This window comes from Leucopleurus acutus (genome assembly GCF_964270905.1).
Source record: "Leucopleurus acutus genome assembly, chromosome: X".
Classification (NCBI taxonomy): Eukaryota; Metazoa; Chordata; class Mammalia; order Artiodactyla; family Delphinidae; genus Leucopleurus; species Leucopleurus acutus.
In genome coordinates, this window is record NC_139148.1 from 132,015,629 (window position 1) to 132,035,745 (window position 20,117).

A 20,117-nucleotide genomic window follows, 5' to 3' on the forward strand; every position below is an offset into this window, starting at 1 on the left:
TACTCTGGAGGAAGTTATAGGACATCAGGAGACAACTTGCAATCTTCCAGTCTACTCTTCTGGGCCACCAAAATATTAGGATGTACTCTTCTTCCCAAACATGGAGCATACCTCCTCTCTGCAGGAGGTGGCCCCAAAGACTCATCTGATCGCTGTGTCCAGCTCCAGGTCCAGACAGTCCGAGTGATACGCAGTCCTCTCCATCATGCACAGGAGTGGCTCCTGTGGCCCATTAACAACAAACTAAAAGACAAGTCATATGATCTCCCTGTTTCATCAGACCAACCCAATAGACATTGGTGGAATAAGAACAGCATCACCAAGTGGAAGTTGTAAACCTCGATTTAGAAAAGGGAAGAACAAGAAACACATAGATGTCACTGCTTCTTAGCAATATTCAAATAACTACTCCACAGCAATTTTAGAGACTCTTATTCTGACCTGGGAGTGGTTAGTGGTTCTGCTTTCTTGGAAGAAATTCTTCATCTTTTCTCCCTTTCTTCTCCAGGAGGCTCTTCCTGGTCCATTATCCTCTCTGGCCACATCCAGAATGGGTGTTAGTGTGTCATCTTTGGGAACTGTATAGGTTTTGTAGTCTGTCACTTCCTGGTGTAGTTTAGGGGCTAAGAAGTTACCTCTGGGTTAAATGACCTCAGTTTCTTGTGAGTATGGCTTTAGGGTTTCTTCAAAAATTTATTGGGCTCAACGATTGTGTTTCTAGTCAGTTCCCAGGAAAGTGCTCAGGGAAAGCACATGTCATCTTTGTAGAGGCAAGGCTGGGAAGTAGGGCATGTTTCTTCCACTCATATTTTATCAGGCAGAACTTAGTCACTAGCCATATCTATAGCTACAAGAGAAGCTAGACTATATAATCCAATGAAAATGTGGTTATAGTGCAAGAAAGTGATGTTATCCATCTGCTGTGTCTTTCCACCAGCATCCTGACCCAGTCCTACCCGGTATCCTTTGGAGTAAGTCTCTATCACTGAGTTGTCTTTTCTTTTTAACCCTCTGCCTTAGTTTCTTTCCTATAATCATGTTCCATCATCCCAATCAGCTTGGGAATAAAATATCTTTTATTACTGTACACCAACAGAAAAAAGTACATTTTACTGTATGAAAATCATTTCTCCCTGAAATCTGACCTTCCTTTTGCTATTTCTTTCTTTCTTTAATAGCATCACCAGTCATTCAGTTGGCTAAGCCTAAAACTTCAGAATCATATTTGACTCCTTAACCAAATCCTTGCCATTCTCCTCCAGGAGGTATTTCAATCTCCTCTATCCTCACTTGTCATAGCGTCTGTTCAGGCATTCATTGTTTCGCATTTCTAATAACCTCCTCCTAGCTGGTTTTTCTGCTTCTAGTTGATCCCTCCTTAAATCTGTATTTCACTTTCCTATGATTATACTTTCTTGCTTAAAACCCATTGCTTTTAGAATAAAGCCCAAACTCAGCCTTCACAATTTTGTCTATTCCTGACTTTTCTTTCCTTATCTCTATAGAAATCTTTGTCATTACCTGACCTATCTATGTTATTTCAAGCTTTGGTATACTTTTTTCATGATTTTGTGTCTTGGAATGTCCTTCCATTCCTAGGCCCCCGGTAAATTTTTGCTCATTTTACAGGTTCCAAATGAAATACTTTCTTAATTGTCACTTTAATCCTTCTGATGAAAGGGCAGTTCTGATCATGTCCCTTCCTTCAGCAGGTACTCAGGGTAAAGTTCCTTAACACTACTTGAAAGATTCTTCAAGATCTGCCCCTGCTCCCTTCTCTGGCCTTATCTCTCTTTACTTGAGCCCTCAGTTTTGTTCTCCAGCCATACTCAGCTACGTGCATTTCAGTGTTGGGTTCTTTCTCTCTTCCTAGCCTTGCAATAGCTATTACTTTTTAAAAATCTGAGTTTGTCTTCCTGAGCTTATACGTTTCCTCTTCTGGAAACCCCTGAATTCCAAGACTGGGCCAGGTGCCCCCTTTTTGTGTATCTCCATAGCATCCTGTGTTTATTCATATTGTAACACTTATGAAGCAGTGTTATAATTGCTATCTTTATTTTTTGTCTCTGTCCTCTGACTATAGGCTCCTTGATGGCAAGGACCATATCTCATTACCTTCTGTGGTCTTTGCACCAACATACCCCCAAGTGTGGTTTAGGAGAAACAAATTTTGTGGGGGAAATGATGACTTTCATTTTTGCACCTGTAGTGTTTAAGTTGTCTATGGTACTCCTGTTGGATATGTCTAGTAGACAGTAGCGTATGCAGGCCTGGAGCTCGGGAGATAGGTCAGATTTAGATTTGGGAATCATTATTATTGTAGTAGCTGAAAACAGATATCGACAGCAAAACAAGAGAGTGGATGCCACCCTCCAGGGAATGTGTGTGAGAAAAGCAGGGGGCTCCGGATGCTGCAAGACATCAACAGAGAGCGAAAGAGACTACCATATAAACCAGGCAAGCCTGGTGTTAAGAAATCTAGTGGAGAGAAAACACTTTCTAGAGGAAGGAAGTGATCCGCACTATCAAATGTGTCAGAGAGAGCCACTGAATATGCAGTGTGGAAATCATTGGTGGAGTTGATATCAGCAATTTCAGTGGTGGAGGAAGACATTTTGCCTGAGTTCCCATACCTCCTTGTAATTCATATCAAGCCTCTATGTGAACATTAATAATACAATTCAACAAGTATTCTTGTCTATCTACTTGCCCAGGGTAGAAATCTGGGAAGCAAAATAGACTTATCCCTCTGCCTCACCCCCAGTAGCCAGTCATCAAGTTCTATTATTTCTTCTCAGTCCCTTCTTCACTGCCCATAGTACTTTAGTTTGTTTCTCTCACTGTTCTACTTCAATAGTCTTCTGTCTGGTCCTCCTTTCGGTCAGTTCTCCACACTTTAGCCTAAGCATCCTTTTATATGGCAAATCTGATCACACTCCCAGGCTAAAACCCTTTGATGCTTGTTCATTGTTCTTAGGATAATGCATAGTGAGGTTTGAAAGTCTTATACAGCATGATATTTGCTTACTTACAACCTCATTTGTGCAAGCAGTTTATTTTTTCCTTACATTCTGTACTCTAGTCCAGGGGTCCTCAAGCCCCAGGCTGCGGACCGGTGGTGGTCCAAGGCCTGTTAGGAACCGGGCCACACAGCAGGAGGTGAGTGGCGTGTGACCAAGCAAAACATCATCTGTTGCTCCCCATCACTCCCATCACTCGCATTACTGCTTGAACTATTGCTCGCTCACATTCATTACCACCTGAACCATCCTCCCAATCGCTCGCATGACCGCCTGAACCATCACCCCTTCCCCGCCTGTGGAAAAATTGTCTTCCACGAAACTGGTCCCTGGTGCCGAAAAGGTTGGGGACAACTGCTCTAGTCATATTAACTAATTTTACTTTTAAACCCAGTATTTGCTCTTTTATCTCAAAGCCCTTAAGCTTGTTGGTCTCTCACTCTGGAACACTCTTGCTTGTTCTTTTTGCCGTCTCTTACTTAGTCTTCAGGTCTCAGCTCAAACATCACTTGCTCCAGGATGTTTTCCTGTTACCCTTTGACAAACTCTGTTAGGTGTCACCTCTACGTCCTCACAGCACCATGTACTACCCTTAACTCCTTATCATCCTGCTTACTATGTTGTTCCACAATTGCCTGCACTTTCATCTCTGTAAAGGCAGGGACTGATGGTTTTGCTTATTTGTATCCTCAGCACCTAGCCCAGTAACTAGTTCAAAGTAGATGACAAATAAATGTTACTGTTGAGTATTCAGTAGAAAAAGTGTTTGCTATGAAATCTTAGGAGAAGTCAAAGAAGACTGTATGGCCCATTTGGGGGTTATTCTTAATTACGTGTCCCTCAGATGTCATCTCTTGTTCAAACCTTAAGTATCTGGGAATTCCCTGGCGGTCCAGTGGTTAGCACTTGGCGCTTTCACTGCCAGGGCCCAGTTTCAATCCCTGGTTGGGGAACTAAGATCCTGCAAGGCACGTGGCACAGCCAAAAAAAAAAAAGTCCAATTATGCTTTTGCAGTTATTATTTTAATGGGTAATGTGCATAACATTGCACTATGTAGCTTGTTTTAATTTCTTATTTATTTCTATCAGTTTGACTTCAGAGGAACATGTATATAGGGGAGAGGGAGAATAGACAGTATCTATAAATAATATGGTCACGTTGGCAGTACTAAAATTTCTTATACATAGATAGAAGTGAAAGAGATATTACTCATAACCACAGTAAGTTTTATATCTTTTATTCTACAGTTATTTGTTTCATTACATCTGCCAAGACAGGATTGTATATCTTTGTATCACTGATGATGTAAGTAACTTGAAGACATGTTGCTATTTAAGTATGTGTAATGTTAATAGAGCTGGTTCTTAATTATCTGTATCTGTGGTGGGTAAAGGTGATGTGAATATAATGTCTGTAGCTGGAAATTTTTTTCTATACTTTGTATTTATTATATAGAGCAGCAAAACAAAATAAAAGTTGATATCTGGGTATATGCAAATCAGCTTGGTTTTGTAGAGTTTTAGCTTAACCTCTTGTAATTTCTACATTTATTTTATTGTGTAGTGAGAATTGGTGTTCATAATTATGATTCTTTGGTATCAGACCCCCTCAAAATTTATTTATCTGAAATAGTAAATAGATTATTTCACTCCTCCAATCAATAGTGAATTTCTTTTAATGTATGTGGACTTTGGGAAAACAAAATCACAATACATTATGATCAGCTTTGTAAACCTGTAGTTCACATTGGTAGGTTGTTTTTGAGTATTTGTAGCTTCTAGATGGAAAATGCTCAATAACTTAACGGTGGTCATCAAGGTCCTTTCTCCTCTCTGCAATCCTAGTGTTAGCTTCTTCCTGGACACATTCCCCTTATGGTTGCATGGAGCCACATGCTTATTTATTTGTGTCCAAAAAAGACGGACTATGTCTTCTCAAGTCTCTTACTGTATGAATGAGGAAACTTCCCAGATGCACACCCTCCCCTCCCCATGCTTTCAAAGTAGACTTCTTTTCATGACTTATTGGCTAGGACTAGGTTAAGTATTTATTTCTAAATTGATCACTGACAAGAGGCATGGAATTGGCATGATTGCCATAGGTCAGGGTTCTTACGTTTATTGTGTCACAGACCCCTTTGGCACTCATGGGCCCCTCCCAGAATTTTTTTAAATGTGTGATTGTAAACAAAACCAATTCTATTGAAATACAGTATTCAAAATATTTTAAATATTGATATAGTAATGTATATGCTTCTTTATGAATTCATTAAATAACAAGTTCTACTCATGGGTCTAATAAATAAAAATTATTTTGATGTGGTGATGAGTATAAATAATATTTTGAGAGATGTTTATAACTGATGGTATATGAAAAAAAGACTTCTCTTGGTGACAAAGTCACAGGTACTGTTAAATACTTCTCCGGTTTGTTACCACATTCACAATTGAAATTTGAGTTAAAGATTGGTGAAAATAATGATGAGATTTTTTTTTCTATCCAAGTACATCAGCTCCTTGAATTTGGACCATTGACCCCACTTTAAGAACTCTTGGCTTAGACTAATCATCTTAGGTGAAATGGAGAGGAGTGTCAACCACAGTGATCATCACAATGATTTATATTCCCTGATTTCACAGTATTTTCTAAAATTATTTTAAAAATACAGCTATATCTGAAATGACTGATGTGAAAGTGCTTGGAGTAGGTGAGAAATATCACTAAATTTGGGACGCTCAGAGTTGAGTCTTATATTTCTTGAGCTATAATTATATTTTTGTATATATGTTACACACACACACACACACACACACACACATTTTGACTGGGACTAGATAAGCGTACATCCCTTGATCTTTTCAAATGTACCACCACTATTGAAAAAAATCAATTCAAACTTTATGTCAATAGTGTTATCTTTGTATGTGAAAGACTGTACTATTATGGATTTCTTAAGCATCTTCTTGTGCTGGGCTTTCTAATAGATCCTGTGAAAGATATAGATGGAGTAAAACCCAATTCCTGCTCTCAAGAAGCTAACCTAGGTACTGTTATCTTAGTTGGCAGTAATCAAACATATTTGGATTAGACTCTCAGCTCTTTCATTTACTAGTTGTTTCACCTTTGGCAAGTTAGTTGCCTTTTCAGAGCTTTTGTTTCTTTATCAGTAAAATGAGGTCAGTTCCTCCTCATAGAATCGTTGTTAGTAAATGTTAGCTGTTCTTCTGGTTGTTGTTAATCATCCATATCGTCTTTGTTTACTGTAATGTAAACTCTGTGTTGATCTCCTTTCAGGATTTTGAGCGTTCCAGAGCCTTTAATTTTCTGAATGAGATAAAAAAGAGGTTCCAGACTACATATGGTTCAAGAGCACAAACAGCGCTCCCATATGCCATGAATAGTGAGTTCTCAAGTGTCTTGGCTGCACAGCTGGTAAGATCTTTCTCAGGATATAGTATTTGATTCATATCTTCTTTATTACCTTAAAGCACCATGAATATAGGGGACTCTGACCTGCAGTGTATTTTTCTGATTGTGTTATTATATGCCAAGATAGTAAAACTTCCCTGATTAAAAAAATATATACAGGGGCCATTTTAGGATGGAAAGTGAATAATTGGTGATATTCTCTATAAATGGTGCTCAGAGTATCTCAGGGTTGGGAAAGAGATTAAAGATCAACTACCCATTTAATGTGTAAATCCACTCAACATGCCAAATGGCCTCTTAACCTATACATTAACCTCTACCCTCCCACGAGGCAAATTTAATTTTTGAACAGCTCAGTCAGTCATTTGAAAGTCTGTTCATCTGTATGAATACTTAATTATCCGCTCAGTAAAGTTGTACATATGTATACACCCGTGAAATACCACCCTTTTCAAGATACAAAACATCTCCATGACCGTAAAGGATTCCTCATATCCCTTTGCAGTCAGTTCCCTCCCCATCACTCTGCCTGAGGCCACCACTGCTCTATTTTCTGTCACCATAAATTAGTTTTATCTTTTCTAGAATTTCCTATAAATGGAATCATACATTATATACTCTTTTGTGTCTTCCTTGTTTTGTCAGTGTAAGCTTTTTGATATTCATCCATGTTGTATAAATCAGTAGTTTCCTTTTTTGCTGAGTAGTATTGTATGCATACACCACAATTTGTTTCTCCATTCACCTGTTGCTGGATATTTGAGTTACTTCCAGTTTTCAGCTATCACAAACAAAGCTGTTATGAACATCCATGTACAAATCTTTGTGCAGACGTGTTTTTATTTCTCCTTGGTAAATACCTAGGAATGGAATTGCTGGGTCATATGGTGAATGATGTTTAATTTTATAATGAATTGTCAAACGTTTTTCCAAAGTGGTTGTACCACTTATATTCCCACTAGCACTTGCAGTGTTTCTGCATACTTGCCAACACTTGTTATGGTCTGTCTTTTTAATGTAATTCGTCCTTGTGGGTGTGTAATGATAGCTCATTGTGGTCTTAATTTGCATTTCCCTGATGACTAAGGATGTGGAGACCTTAAAAAAATGCTTAGTTACCTTTTATCCATGAAACTATTTGAGTACAAAGACATAAGTTTTATCTGTGATGGTGTTGTGAATGAGAAAAAGAGACTTACTGTAATTGAACACGTTCCTTTTCACTTCTCCTTTTTAATACCCTTTTTGAGGATTACACTTCTAAATATGCATCCTGTAGGGATGAAGTTCCTTTAAATAGTTATAAATCTTTATTATTCAATCAGTTGGTTTGTTTCATACTTCCACTAGGAAACATTCATATATGTGAAGCTATGTAAAACATCACCAGCAAAATATATACCAGTGCGCATTTGAAAGTAAATAGGGTCAGGTTGGTGGCCAAGATGGTGGAATAGGAAGACCCTGAGCTCACCTCCTTCCATGGGCACTCCAAAATTACAACTATTACAACTATTTACAGAGCAACTATTGATGAGAAAGAACAGAAGACTAGTAGAAAAGATCTTATACAACTGAAGATATAAAGAAGGAACCACAGTAAGACAGAGGGGCAGAGACACAGTATAATCAAGATCCATACCTCTGGGTGGGTGACCCACAAATGGATAATTACAATTGCAGAGGTTCTCCCCAAGGAGCGAGGTGTCCAAGCCCCACATGAGGCTCCCCAGCCCTGGGGTCCTCCATTGGGAAGATGAGCCCCCAGAACATTTGGCTTCAAAGGCCAGCGGGACTTAATTTCAGGAGTGCCAGAGGGCTGTGGGAAATAGACTCCACTCTTAAAGAGCATGTATAAAATCTCACATGCTCTGGAAACCAGAGCAGAAGCAGTAATTTGAAAGGAGCCTGGATCAGACCCACCTGCTGATCTTGGAGAGTCTCCTGGAGAGGCAGGAGGCACCTGGAGCTCACTCTGGGGACATAGACACTGGTGGCAGCCTTTTTTGGGAGCTTGTTCTACCATCCTTTACTAATGGAGCTCGCAAGCACCATTTTAGAATCTTCCCTCTAGCGTATTAATGCCAGGACCTGGCCCTGCCCATCAGCCTATCTGCATCAGTACTGGGACACCTCAAGCCAAGCAACTAGCCAGGCAGGGACACACCTTCACCCACCAGCAGACTGGTTGCCTTAAGAACCCTTGAGCCTACAGCTACTCCAGGACCTGGCTCTGCCCAACAAAGGGCCCAGGACCTGACCCTGAATAGCAGTGTGCCTGCACTAGCCCTAGGACCCGCTGGGCACTGGCCCTGCCTACCAGCAGACCAACACCAACTTCGGGACACCCCACACTCCACAGCCAGCCATCTCAGAAACTAGCTCTGCCCATCAGCAGGCCAACACCAGCTCTGGGATCCCCAGGGCCCTGCAACCAGAGACCCCAGGATCCCCTGGACCTCTACAGCCAGCTGCCTTGTGACCTGGCCCTGCCCACCAGCGGCTGACAGCCTCCACACAAGGCAGGATCTGGCAACCAGCCAGACTGGGGACCAGCCATGCCTACCAGATTATCCACAGTAGTCAGCCAGCCACAACAGAAGGACCCACACAGCCCATGTAGGAGGTATCCTTATAGCATATGGCTCTGGTGACCAGAGGGAAGTGCACTGCTGGGACTCGCAGGACGTCTCCTAGAAAAGGCCAACTTCTTCAAGGTCGGAAAATGTAATCAACTTACAAAATACATAGAAATAAAAAAAGGAAATTAGGAAAAATGAAGGCACAGAGGAATGTGTTCCAAACGAAGAAACAAGGTAAAATCCCAGAAGAAGAGCTAAGTGAAGTGGAGATAAGCAATCTACCGAATAAAGAGTTCAAGGTAGTGATTGTAAAGATGATCAAAGAACCCAGGAGATGATTGGATTAACAGAGTGAGAAGTTAGAATTTTTTAACGAAGGGAAAGTGTAAACAATGACCGAACAAAGATGAATACAATAACTGAAGTAAATACACTAGAAGGAATCAACAGTGGATTAGATGATACAGAGGAATGGATCAGTGAGCAGGAAGACAGAGTAGTTGAAATCACTGAGGTGGAACAGAAAAAAGAATAAAAAGAAATGAGGACTGTTTAAGAAACCTCTAAAACAACATCAAATGTACTAACATTTGCATAATAGGGGTCCCAGAAGGAGAAGAGAGAGAAAAAGGGGCAGAGAACATATTTGAAAACATAATAGCTGAAAACTTCCTTAACCTGGGGAAAGAAACAGATATCTAGGTCCAGGAAGCACAGAGAGTCCCAAACAGGATCAATCCAAAGAGGACCACACCAAGACATTGTAATTAAAATGGCAAAAATTAAAGAAAGAATATTAAAAGCAGCTAGGGAAAAGCAAAGTGTCACATACAAGGGAATTCCCATAAGGCTGTCAACTGACTTTGCTGCAGAAACCCTGCAGGCCAGAATGAAGTGGCACGATATATTTAAAGTGATAAAAGGGAAAAACCTACAACCAAGAATGCTCAGCAAGGCTTTCATTCAGTTTTGGTGGAGAAATCAAAAGTTTTACAGAAAAGCAAAAGCTAAGAGTTCAGCACCGTCAAACCAGCTTTACAAGAAATGTTAAAGAGGCTTCTCCAAGCAAAAAAGAAAAGGCCACAAGAAGAAATATGAAAATTATGAAAGGAAAAATCTCATTGGTAAAGGCAAATATACAGTAAAGGTAGTAAACCAACCACATATAAAGCTAGGAGGAAGATTACAAGAAAAAGGAGTAAAATCACCTATAACCACAATAAAGGATACACAAAACAAAAAAGATGTAAAATATGTCAATGTGGTGGGAGGGGGCATAAAAATGCAGGGTTGTTAAAATGCATTTGAACTTAAGAGATGAGCAACTTACAATAATCACGTATGTATATATAGATTGCTACATATAAACGTTATGGTAACCACAAACCAAAAATCTATACTAGATACACACACAAAAAAAGGGAAAGGAATCCGAACATAACACTAAGATACTCATCAAATCACAAGGGAAGAGAGCAAAAGAAGAACAAAAAAAGAAGTATAAAAACAACTGAAAAGCAGTTAACAAAATGACAATAAGTACATACCTGTCAATAATTAAATGTAAATGGATTAAATGCTCCAATCAAAAGACATAGAGTGGCTGAATGGATACAAAAACAAGACCCATATATATACTGCCTACAGGAGACTCAGTTCATATCTGAAGACGAAAACAGAAAGTGAAGGGATAAAAAAGGTATACCATGCAAATGGAAATGAAAGGGAAGCTGGGATAGCAATATTTATATCAGAGAAAATAGACTTTAAAACAAAGTCTGTAACAAGAGACAGAGAAGGACTACTTAATGATAAAGGAATCAATCCAAGAAGATATAACAATTGTAAATATATATGCACCCAACATAGGAGCACCTAAATACACAAAGCAAATATTAATAGACATAAAGTGAGAAATTGACAGCAACACAATAATAGTAGGAGACTTTAAAAAAAATTAATTTATTTTTTTACTTTTGGCTGCATTGAGTCTTCGTTGGGTTGCGCGGGCTTCTCATTGCAGTGGCTTCTCTTGTTGTGGAGTACGGGCTCTAGGCTTGAGGGCTTTAGTAGTTGTGGCTCTCGGGCTCTAGAGCACAGGCTCAGTTGTAGCACACGGGCTTAGTTGCTCCCCAGCATGTGGGATCTTCCCGGACCAGGGCTCGAACCCATGTCCCCTGCATTGGCAGGCAGATTCTTAACCACTGTGCCACCTGGGAAGCCCAGTAGGAGACTTTAACACCACACTTACCTCAATGGACAGATCATCCAGATAGAAAATCAATGAGGAAACACTGGCCTTAAACAACACATTAGACCTAAATGGGCTTAATTGACATATATACAACATTCCATCCAAAATCAGCAGAATACACATTCTTTTCAAGTGCACATGGCACAGTCTCCAAGATAGATCACATGCTAGGCCACAAAACAAGCCTCAGCAAATTTAAGAAAACTGAAATCATATCAAGCATTTTTTCTGACCACAATGCTATGAGGCTAGAAATCAACTATAAGAAAAAGAACTGCAAAAGACACAAACACATGGAGGCTAAACAGTATGCTACTAAACAACCAATGGATCACTGAAGAAATCAAAGAGGAAATTAAAAAAGTACCTGGAGACAAATGAAAATGAAAACACAATGATTCAATATCTGTAGGATCCAGCAAAAGCAGTTCTAAGAGGGACATTTATAGCAATGCAAGCTTACCTCAGGAAACAAGAAGAATCTCAACCTAACATTACACCTAAAGGAGCCAGAAGAAGAACAAGCAAAACCCAAAGTTAGTAGAAGGAAAGAAATCATAAAGATCAGAGCAGAAATAAATGAAACTGAGACTAAGAAAACAATAGAAAGGATCAATGAAACTAAGAGCTATCTTAGTTATCTTTGATAAGATAAACAAAACTGATAAACCTTTAGCCAGACTCATCAAGAAAAAAAAGAGAGGTCTCAAATCAATAAAATCAGAAATGAAAAAGGAGAAGTTACAACAGATACCACTGACATACAAAGGATCATAATAGACTGCTATGAACAATTATATGCCAATAAAGTGGACAACCTAGGAGAAATGGACAAATTCCTAGAAATGTACAATCTCACAAGACTGAACCAGGAAGAAATAGAAAACATGAACAGAACAACTACCAATAATGAAATTGAGTCAGTAATTTTAAAACTTCCAACAAACAAAAGTCTATGACCAGATGGCTTCACAGGTGAATTCTACCAAACATTTAAAGAAGAGTTAACACCTGTCCTTCATAAACTATTCCAAAAAATTGCAGAGCAAGGAACACTTCCAAACTCATTCTACAGGTCAGCATCACCCTGACACCAAAACCAGACACAGATATCACAAATAAAATTACAGGCCAGTATCACTAATGAACATAGATTCAGAAATCCTCAACAAAATATTAACAAACTGAATTCAACAATACATGAAAAGGATCATACAGCATGATCAGGTGGGATTTATTCCAGAGATGCAAGGATGGTTCAGTATCTGGAAATCAATGTGATATACCACAGTAACAAATTGAAGAATAAAAACCATATGATCATCTAAATAGATGCAGAAAAAGCTTGACAGAATTCAACATCCATTTATGATAAAACCTCTGAACAAAGGGGGAACATACCCCCAAATAATAAAGGCTGTATATGACAAGCCCACAGTTAACATCATACTCAGTGGTGAAAAGCTAAAACCCTCTAAGATCAGCAACAAGACAAGGGTGCCCACTCTTGCCACTTTTATTCAACATAGTATTGGAAGTCCTAACCACAGTAATCAGACATGAAAAAGAAAGAAAAGGAATCCAAATTCGAAAGTAAAACTGTCACTCTTTGTAGATGATGTGATACTATATATAGCAAATCCTAAAGATACTGCCAGAAAAACTGTTAGAAATGGTAAATTCAGTAAAATTGCAGGATACAAAATTAATATATAGAAATCTGTTGCATTTCTATACACTAACAACAAACTATCAGAAAGAGAAATTTAAAAACAATCCCCCTTACCATCACATCAAAAAGAATAAAATGCTTAGGAATACATCTAACTAGGGAGGTAAAAGACCTGTACTCTGAAAACTATAAGACCCTGATGAAAGATATTGAAGAAGACACGGATGAAAAGATATACTGTGCTCATGGATTTGAAGAATTTATATTGTTAAAAATGACCATACTACCCAAGGCAATCTACAGATTCAATGCAATACCTATCAAAATACCAATGACATTTTTTACAGAACTATAACAAATAATTCTAAAGTTTGTATGGTGATGCAAAAGTTGCAGAATAGCCAAAGCAATCTTGAGAAAGAAGAACAAAGCTTGAGGTATTACACGCCCAGATTTCAAACTATACTACAAAGCTACAATAGTCAAAACAGCATGGTACAGTCACAAAAACACATAGATCCATGGAACAGAACAGAGAGACCAGAAATGAACCCATGCTTATATGGTCAATTAATCTACGATAAAGGAGGTAAGAATATAGTGGGGAAAAAGCTGTCTTTTTCCCTCTTCACCAAATGGTGTGGGAAATCTGGACAGCTACAGCAAAAGAATCAAACTGGACTACTTTCTTACACCATGCACAAAAATAAATTCAAAATGGATTAAAGACTTAAATATAAAACCTGAAACCATGAAACTTCTAGAAGAAAACATAGGCAGTATGCTCTTTGACATTGGTACTAATAATATTTTTTTGGATATGTCTCAGGCAAAGGAAACAAAACCAAAAATAAACAAATGGGACTTTACCAAATTGAAAAGCTTTTGCACAGTGAAGGAAACTACCAACAAAATGAAAAGGCTGCCTACCGAATGGGAGAAGATGTTTGCAAACAGTATATCCGATAAGGGCTTAATATCTACAATGTGCAAAGAACTGATAGAACTTCAACATATAAAAAACAAACCAACTATAAAGTGGGCAGAGGAGCTGGATAGCTGTCTTTCCAAAGAAGACATACAGATGGCCAACATCTTTTCATGGCCAACATGAAAAGATGCTCAGCATCACTAATTGTCAGGGAAATGCAAATCAAAACCACAATGAGATATTACCTCACACGTGTCAGAATGGCTATTTTCAAAAAAGGCAACAAATAACAAGTGTTGGTGAGGATGTGGAGAAAAGGGAACCCTCCTGCACTGTTGATGGGATTGTAAATTGGTGCAGCCACTATGGAAAACAATATGGAGATTACTCCAAAAGTTAAAAATAGAACTATTGTATTATCCAGCAGTTCCACTCCTGGGTATTTATCCAAAGAAAACAAAAACAGTAATTAGAAAAGGTACATACACCCCTATGTTCATCGCAGCATTATTTACAACAGCCAAGATATAGAAGCAACCTAAATGCCCATCAAGAGATAAAGAAGATGTGGCATACACACACACACAGACACACAGACACACACACACAGGAATATTACTCAGCCATATAAAAGAATGAAATCTTGTCATTTGCAACAACATGGATGGATCTAGAGGCTATAATGCTAAGTGAAATAAGTCAGAGAAAGACAAACACTATGATTTCACTTATATGTGGAATCTAAAAAAACAAAACAAATGAACAAACTTAACCAAACATTAACAGAGTTATAGATACAGAGAACAAATAGGTTGCATGAGGGGAGAATGTTGGGGGTAGGAAAGAATAGGTGAAGGAGATTAAGAGTTACAGACTTCCAGTTGCAGTATAAATGAGTCACAGGTATGAAATGTGCTGTGTTGGGAATATAGTCATAACTATGTAATATCTTTGAATTTTGACATATCATAGCTAAACTTATTGTTGTGATCATTTTGAAATGTGTAGAAATATCAAATCACTATGTTGTGTAACAGGAAATAACATAGTGTTATAGGTCAATCATACTTTAAAAACAAACTCATAGAAAGATAGATCAGAGAAGCAGAGTTGTGAGGAGGGGAATTGGATGAAGGCAGTCAAAAAGTACAAACTTCCAGTTATAAGATAAATAAATACTGGGGATATAGTGGACAACATGATAAATATAATTAATAATGCTTTATGTTATGTATGAAAATTGTTAAGAGAGTAAATCCTAAGAGTTCTCATCACAAGGGGGGAAAAAGGTAAATAGGGTTAGCTGGCAGCAAAACTTCCAATTTAGCTGGTTTGTCTTTAGCTCCAGATGTGTGTGTGAACCTCTAAACAAATCTGTGCCAGGATCCTTGACTATAAATGGAGATAATAAAAATGGCATCTTCGTCATAGAGTTTTTGCATGGATTAAATAATATCCCTTATTTGAAGCACTTAGCACAGTGAAGTGACTGGCATATTGTGTATTAAGCAGTCCACAATTGTTTGCTATAGATAATAATTTCAAAATATATATACTATCTTCAGTGTCTTACATTTCTAGATCCTATAAGAAGCCAATGAAAATAGGATGCATACTCTGATCCCAACAGATAACAAGAACAGATGCTCAGAAGCTGGGCCAGTCCCTACCTCATCATACCCAAGAAATGGGGGAAAATTTAGAGTACCCTTTCCCTGTCCTGTTCCCCCTGCCCCCACTACAGTCTTTTCTCCTTTCTTCCTTGTCTGAGCACAGATTATATAACACCCTACTTCTGCCCCAGGAGTCTCAGATGTATATTTGATGTAACACGTTTAGCTTTATTTCATTTAAAATAAGGTGATCTTTTTATACTATAACAATTATATTTCATATGGTAGCAAATTTTATGCTTGCCTATATTTTTGGTAACAATTTTTGAATGGAGTGACATCTATCTTTTGTGCCAAAGATAAAGACAGTTTTATAGCATTCTTCAATGTCATTCCTCTTCTTTTTGTTTTTGTATTGTAAATAATGTCTGGGTATCATGAGTTAAATCATATTCTTTTATAGAAGCATCACTCCGAGAATAAGGGCCTAGATAAAGTGATGGAGACTCAAGCCCAAGTGGATGAACTTAAAGGAATCATGGTCAGAAACATAGGTATGTTTCATGGCATACTCCGCATGCATGAGGGCAAAAATGATAATAGATTACTTGATTGGGGTCAAATCATTCTAGAGAGGCTGAAATAGCACTTCCTTATTCTTAATATTGGAAGCTAATTGTCAGCTGAGATATGGATATTACTTACCTATGATACTGCCTGCTGTATGATGGTTTCTTTTTAGCACTTATGACTATTCATTCTAAATTTGTTAGCTTGCTTAGCAAGACTAATTTCCAAGACCCTTAAACAGTTCAGCAACTTAGAATAATTTAGTCAGTTTTGGCTGGAAATACCCAGATAGTTGATATCATCAGTATAGACACTTAAAGTATAACTATTTGCCCTCCTTAGAAAGTTTGTAGCTCTTGACTGAGAAAGAATTGGACCAAAAAACTGTTGTATTCTTCAAGAGAATGAACTATGGCATGAATTCCATTGGCCTGTGTTTTGTCAAGAACCTATTTACCACATTAAAGTAATCCAGAGAAATGCACTGTTTATTTTTTAATTGATTATAACAGTGGTATTTAGATTTAGGATGATGTTAATTTTTTAATAGCACCAGTTCTCACAATATAGCCCCTGGGCCAGCAGCATCAGCATCCCCTGGGAACCTGTTACAAATGCAAATTTTCAGGCCCCACCCCAAGCCTACTGAATCAGAAACTCTTGGAGTGGGAAATCTGTGTTTTCACAAGCCCTCCAGAGGATTCCAGTGCACACTCAAGTTATAGAACCACTCTTAAATATATCTTCTAAGAGGAATGTCTTGCAGAGAATAAATTCTTAATATAAAATTGAACAAAAATTAGTATATAAATGCTTTACAAGATATTTAACTGAGATGTCATTTCATAAATGTCCATTTAGTTATAATTTTGAATTTACTCTTTGAATTTTACATTTATTATTAGAACTCTTAAAAGTTATGAAAAGACATTTTAAAAAATTTACTTTGTCTCACCATCCTAAAGTTTTATTTACATTTTCTTTCCTTTAAATTTTTACTTACATGTATACATAGTTAATCATAGTTTATATTCAGTTTTGTGGAGGCAGTATAATAGAGTAATCAAGATTTGGAGTCATACATGCCTGAGTTTGAGTCCTGATTTCACTTCCTACCTGCTATTAAACCTTGATCAGTCCTCTAACCTCTCTGACCTTTACTCCTTAATCTGCAAAAAGGAGGTAATAGAACCTGAGATTACCAGGATAAAAGAGGTAATGTATGTAAAACACTGTGTACAGTCCCTGGCACATAGTAAGAGCTGAATGATTGTTAGCTGTTAGTCTACTTTATGCTCATGCAGTATTTCTTTGAGTTATATCACAGGTTACCAATTATGTCCTTATGTTGGACACTTTGGGTCTTTAGAGCATTATTACTCAGAGTGCTGTTTTACAACCAGCAAGGAGCTTGCTCCAGAATAGAAGTCAATGCTGTGCTTCCTTCATTGAGAACATCTTGCTATGAAAATGTCAATTTGACTGAACAGTATACTTGGAAATTTAGTTGAGCAGTAGCAAACACTCTTAGGTAGCACTGATTTAGAGTTTGTGTTATAGTAACAGTACTGTTATAAATGTTTCTGTGCCTATTATATTCTTCTTATTTTGTTGAGATTAGTTCCCAGGAATGGGATTAATAATCAAAAGGCAGAAACATTTTTATATTTCTTTTTTTTCTTTTCTTTTCTTTTTTTTTTTTTTTTTTTGTGGTACGCGGGCCTCTCACTGTTGTGGCCTCTCCCGTTGTGGAGCACAGGCTCTGGATGCGCAGGCTCAGTGGCCATGGCTCACGGGCCTAGCTGCTCCATGGCAAGTGGGATCTTCCTGGACCGGGGCACGAACCCATGTCCCCTGCATCGGCAGGTGGACTCTCAAGCACTGCACCACCAGGGAAGCCCTATATTTCTTAATATGTATGTCTCTGGGTTATTTGAAGTGATTTCCTTTCATTGATTTTAGTTTTAAATATAGGTCTAGATGCAGACTAGAGAACTCTTAAATATATCTTTCAATATACCTATTGAAAAACTACTAATATTTTTCTCTTTTTTTTGGTCACCAAATATATTTATTTGGCCTAAAAGTGGAAGCAGCCAACTGCTACAATAGTATTTATTGCAGATGCATAATGTTTCCAGAAAATGAACCTTTTTAATCAACTCCTCTTAAATGACATTTATGTTTAGAATTACAGAAATAGCAAATTAAAAATGTAGCAAAAACCTTTCTAATCATCTCCCTTTGATTTTTTAACAGCTTTATTGACATATAATTCACATACCATACAATTTACCCATTTAAAGTATACAATCCAATGGTTTTTACTATGTCCACAGAGTTGTGTGACTATCGCCACAATCAATTTTAGAATATTTTCATTACCCCCCAAAGAAATTCTTTACCCATTTACAGTCATTCCTCTTTTCCCCTCAACCTGCAGACCTAAGCAACAATTAATCTCCTTTCTGTCTGTATAGATTTGCTTGTTCTGGACATTTCATATAAATGGAGTTATATAAAATGTGGCCTTAGCAATTTTGAAGTATATAATACAGTATTGTTGACTACAATTAGTGTGCTGTACACTAGATGTTCAGAACTTACTAATCTTCTAGTTGCAAGTCTGTACCCTTTTACAACATCTCCCCAATTCCTGTACCCCCCAGCCCCTGGTAACCACCATTCTACTCTGGTTCTATAAGGTTCACATTTTTAGATTCCACATATGAGTAATATCATACAATATTTGTCTTTCTTTGACTAGCTTATCTCACTAAGCATGGTGCCCTCAAGATCCATCCCTGTTGTTTCAAATGGCAGGATTTTCATTTTTCTCATGGCTCAATAATATTCCATTATATATGTACACTACCTCTTCTTTATCCATGCATCCATTGACAGACACTTAGCTTGTTTCCATATCTTGGCTGTTGTGAAATAATGCTGCAATAAACATGGGAGTACAGATATCCTTTCAATATCCTGCTTTCATTTCCTTCAGATAGAAACTCAGAAATGGAATTGCTAGATATATATGGTAGTTGTATTTTTAATTTTTTTAAGGAGACTCCATACTGTTTTTCATAGTGATTGAACCAATTTACATTCCCACCAGCAGTGCATAAGGGTTCCCTTTTCTCCATATGCTCACCAACACTCATCTCTTTCTTCTTGATGATAGCCATTCTAACTGGTATGAGGTTGATATTTCATTGTGGTTTTTATTTGCATGTTCCTGATGACTTGCGATGTTGAGCATCTTTTAATGTACCTGTTGGCCATTTGTATATCTTCTTTGGAAAAATTCTATTCAGTTCCTCTGCCCATTTTTTAATCCAATTGTTTGTTTTTTTGTTACTGAGTTGTATTAATTCTTTATATATTTTGGATGATAACCCCTTATCCAATATATGGTGAATATTTTCTCCCTTTCTATAAGTTGCCTTTTCATTTTGTTGATTGTTTCTTTTCATGTCCAGAATCTCTGTAGTTTGATGTAGTCCAACTTGTTGATTTTGCTTTTATTGCTTGTGCTTTTGGTATGCTAAATATCATTGCAAAGACCAATGTCAAGAACTTTCTTCCCTATATTTTCTTCTAGGTGTTCTATTGGTTTCAGGTCTTACATTTAAGTCTTTAATCCATTTCAAGTTAATTTTTTGAGTGATGTATATAGGGATCCAATTTCAATTTTCTGCATGTGGCTATCCATGTGGTTTTCCCAACACCATTTGCTGAAGAGACCATCCTTTCCCCATTGAGTGTTCTTGACTCCCTTGTCAAATCTTAGTTGACTCTATATGTGGGGGTTTATTTCTGGTCTCTCTGTTTTGTTCCAATGGTCCATGTATCTATTTTTGCCAGCAATACTGTTTTAATTACTATAGCTTTATAGTATAGTTTGAAATCAGGAAGTGTAATGCCTCTGGCCTTGTTCTTCTTTCTCAGGATTACTATGGCTATTTGGGATCTTTTGTGGTTTCATATACATTTTAGGATTGGTTTTTCTATTTCCGTCAAAAATGCCATTGGAATTTTGATA

At 37.7% G+C, this 20,117-nt stretch overlaps 1 protein-coding gene across 1 annotated transcript in view; it reads left to right on the forward strand.

Moving 5' to 3' along the window:
* Positions 1 to 20,117, forward strand: part of VAMP7 (vesicle associated membrane protein 7) — a 67,122-nt gene that overhangs the window by 16,044 nt on the left and 30,961 nt on the right. The window contains exons 3-5 of the mRNA XM_082864277.1: positions 4,269 to 4,326; positions 6,316 to 6,453; positions 15,966 to 16,056. Coding sequence (XP_082720403.1) covers positions 4,269 to 4,326; positions 6,316 to 6,453; positions 15,966 to 16,056 — 287 coding nt within the window. The remainder of the gene's footprint in view (positions 1 to 4,268; positions 4,327 to 6,315; positions 6,454 to 15,965; positions 16,057 to 20,117) is intronic.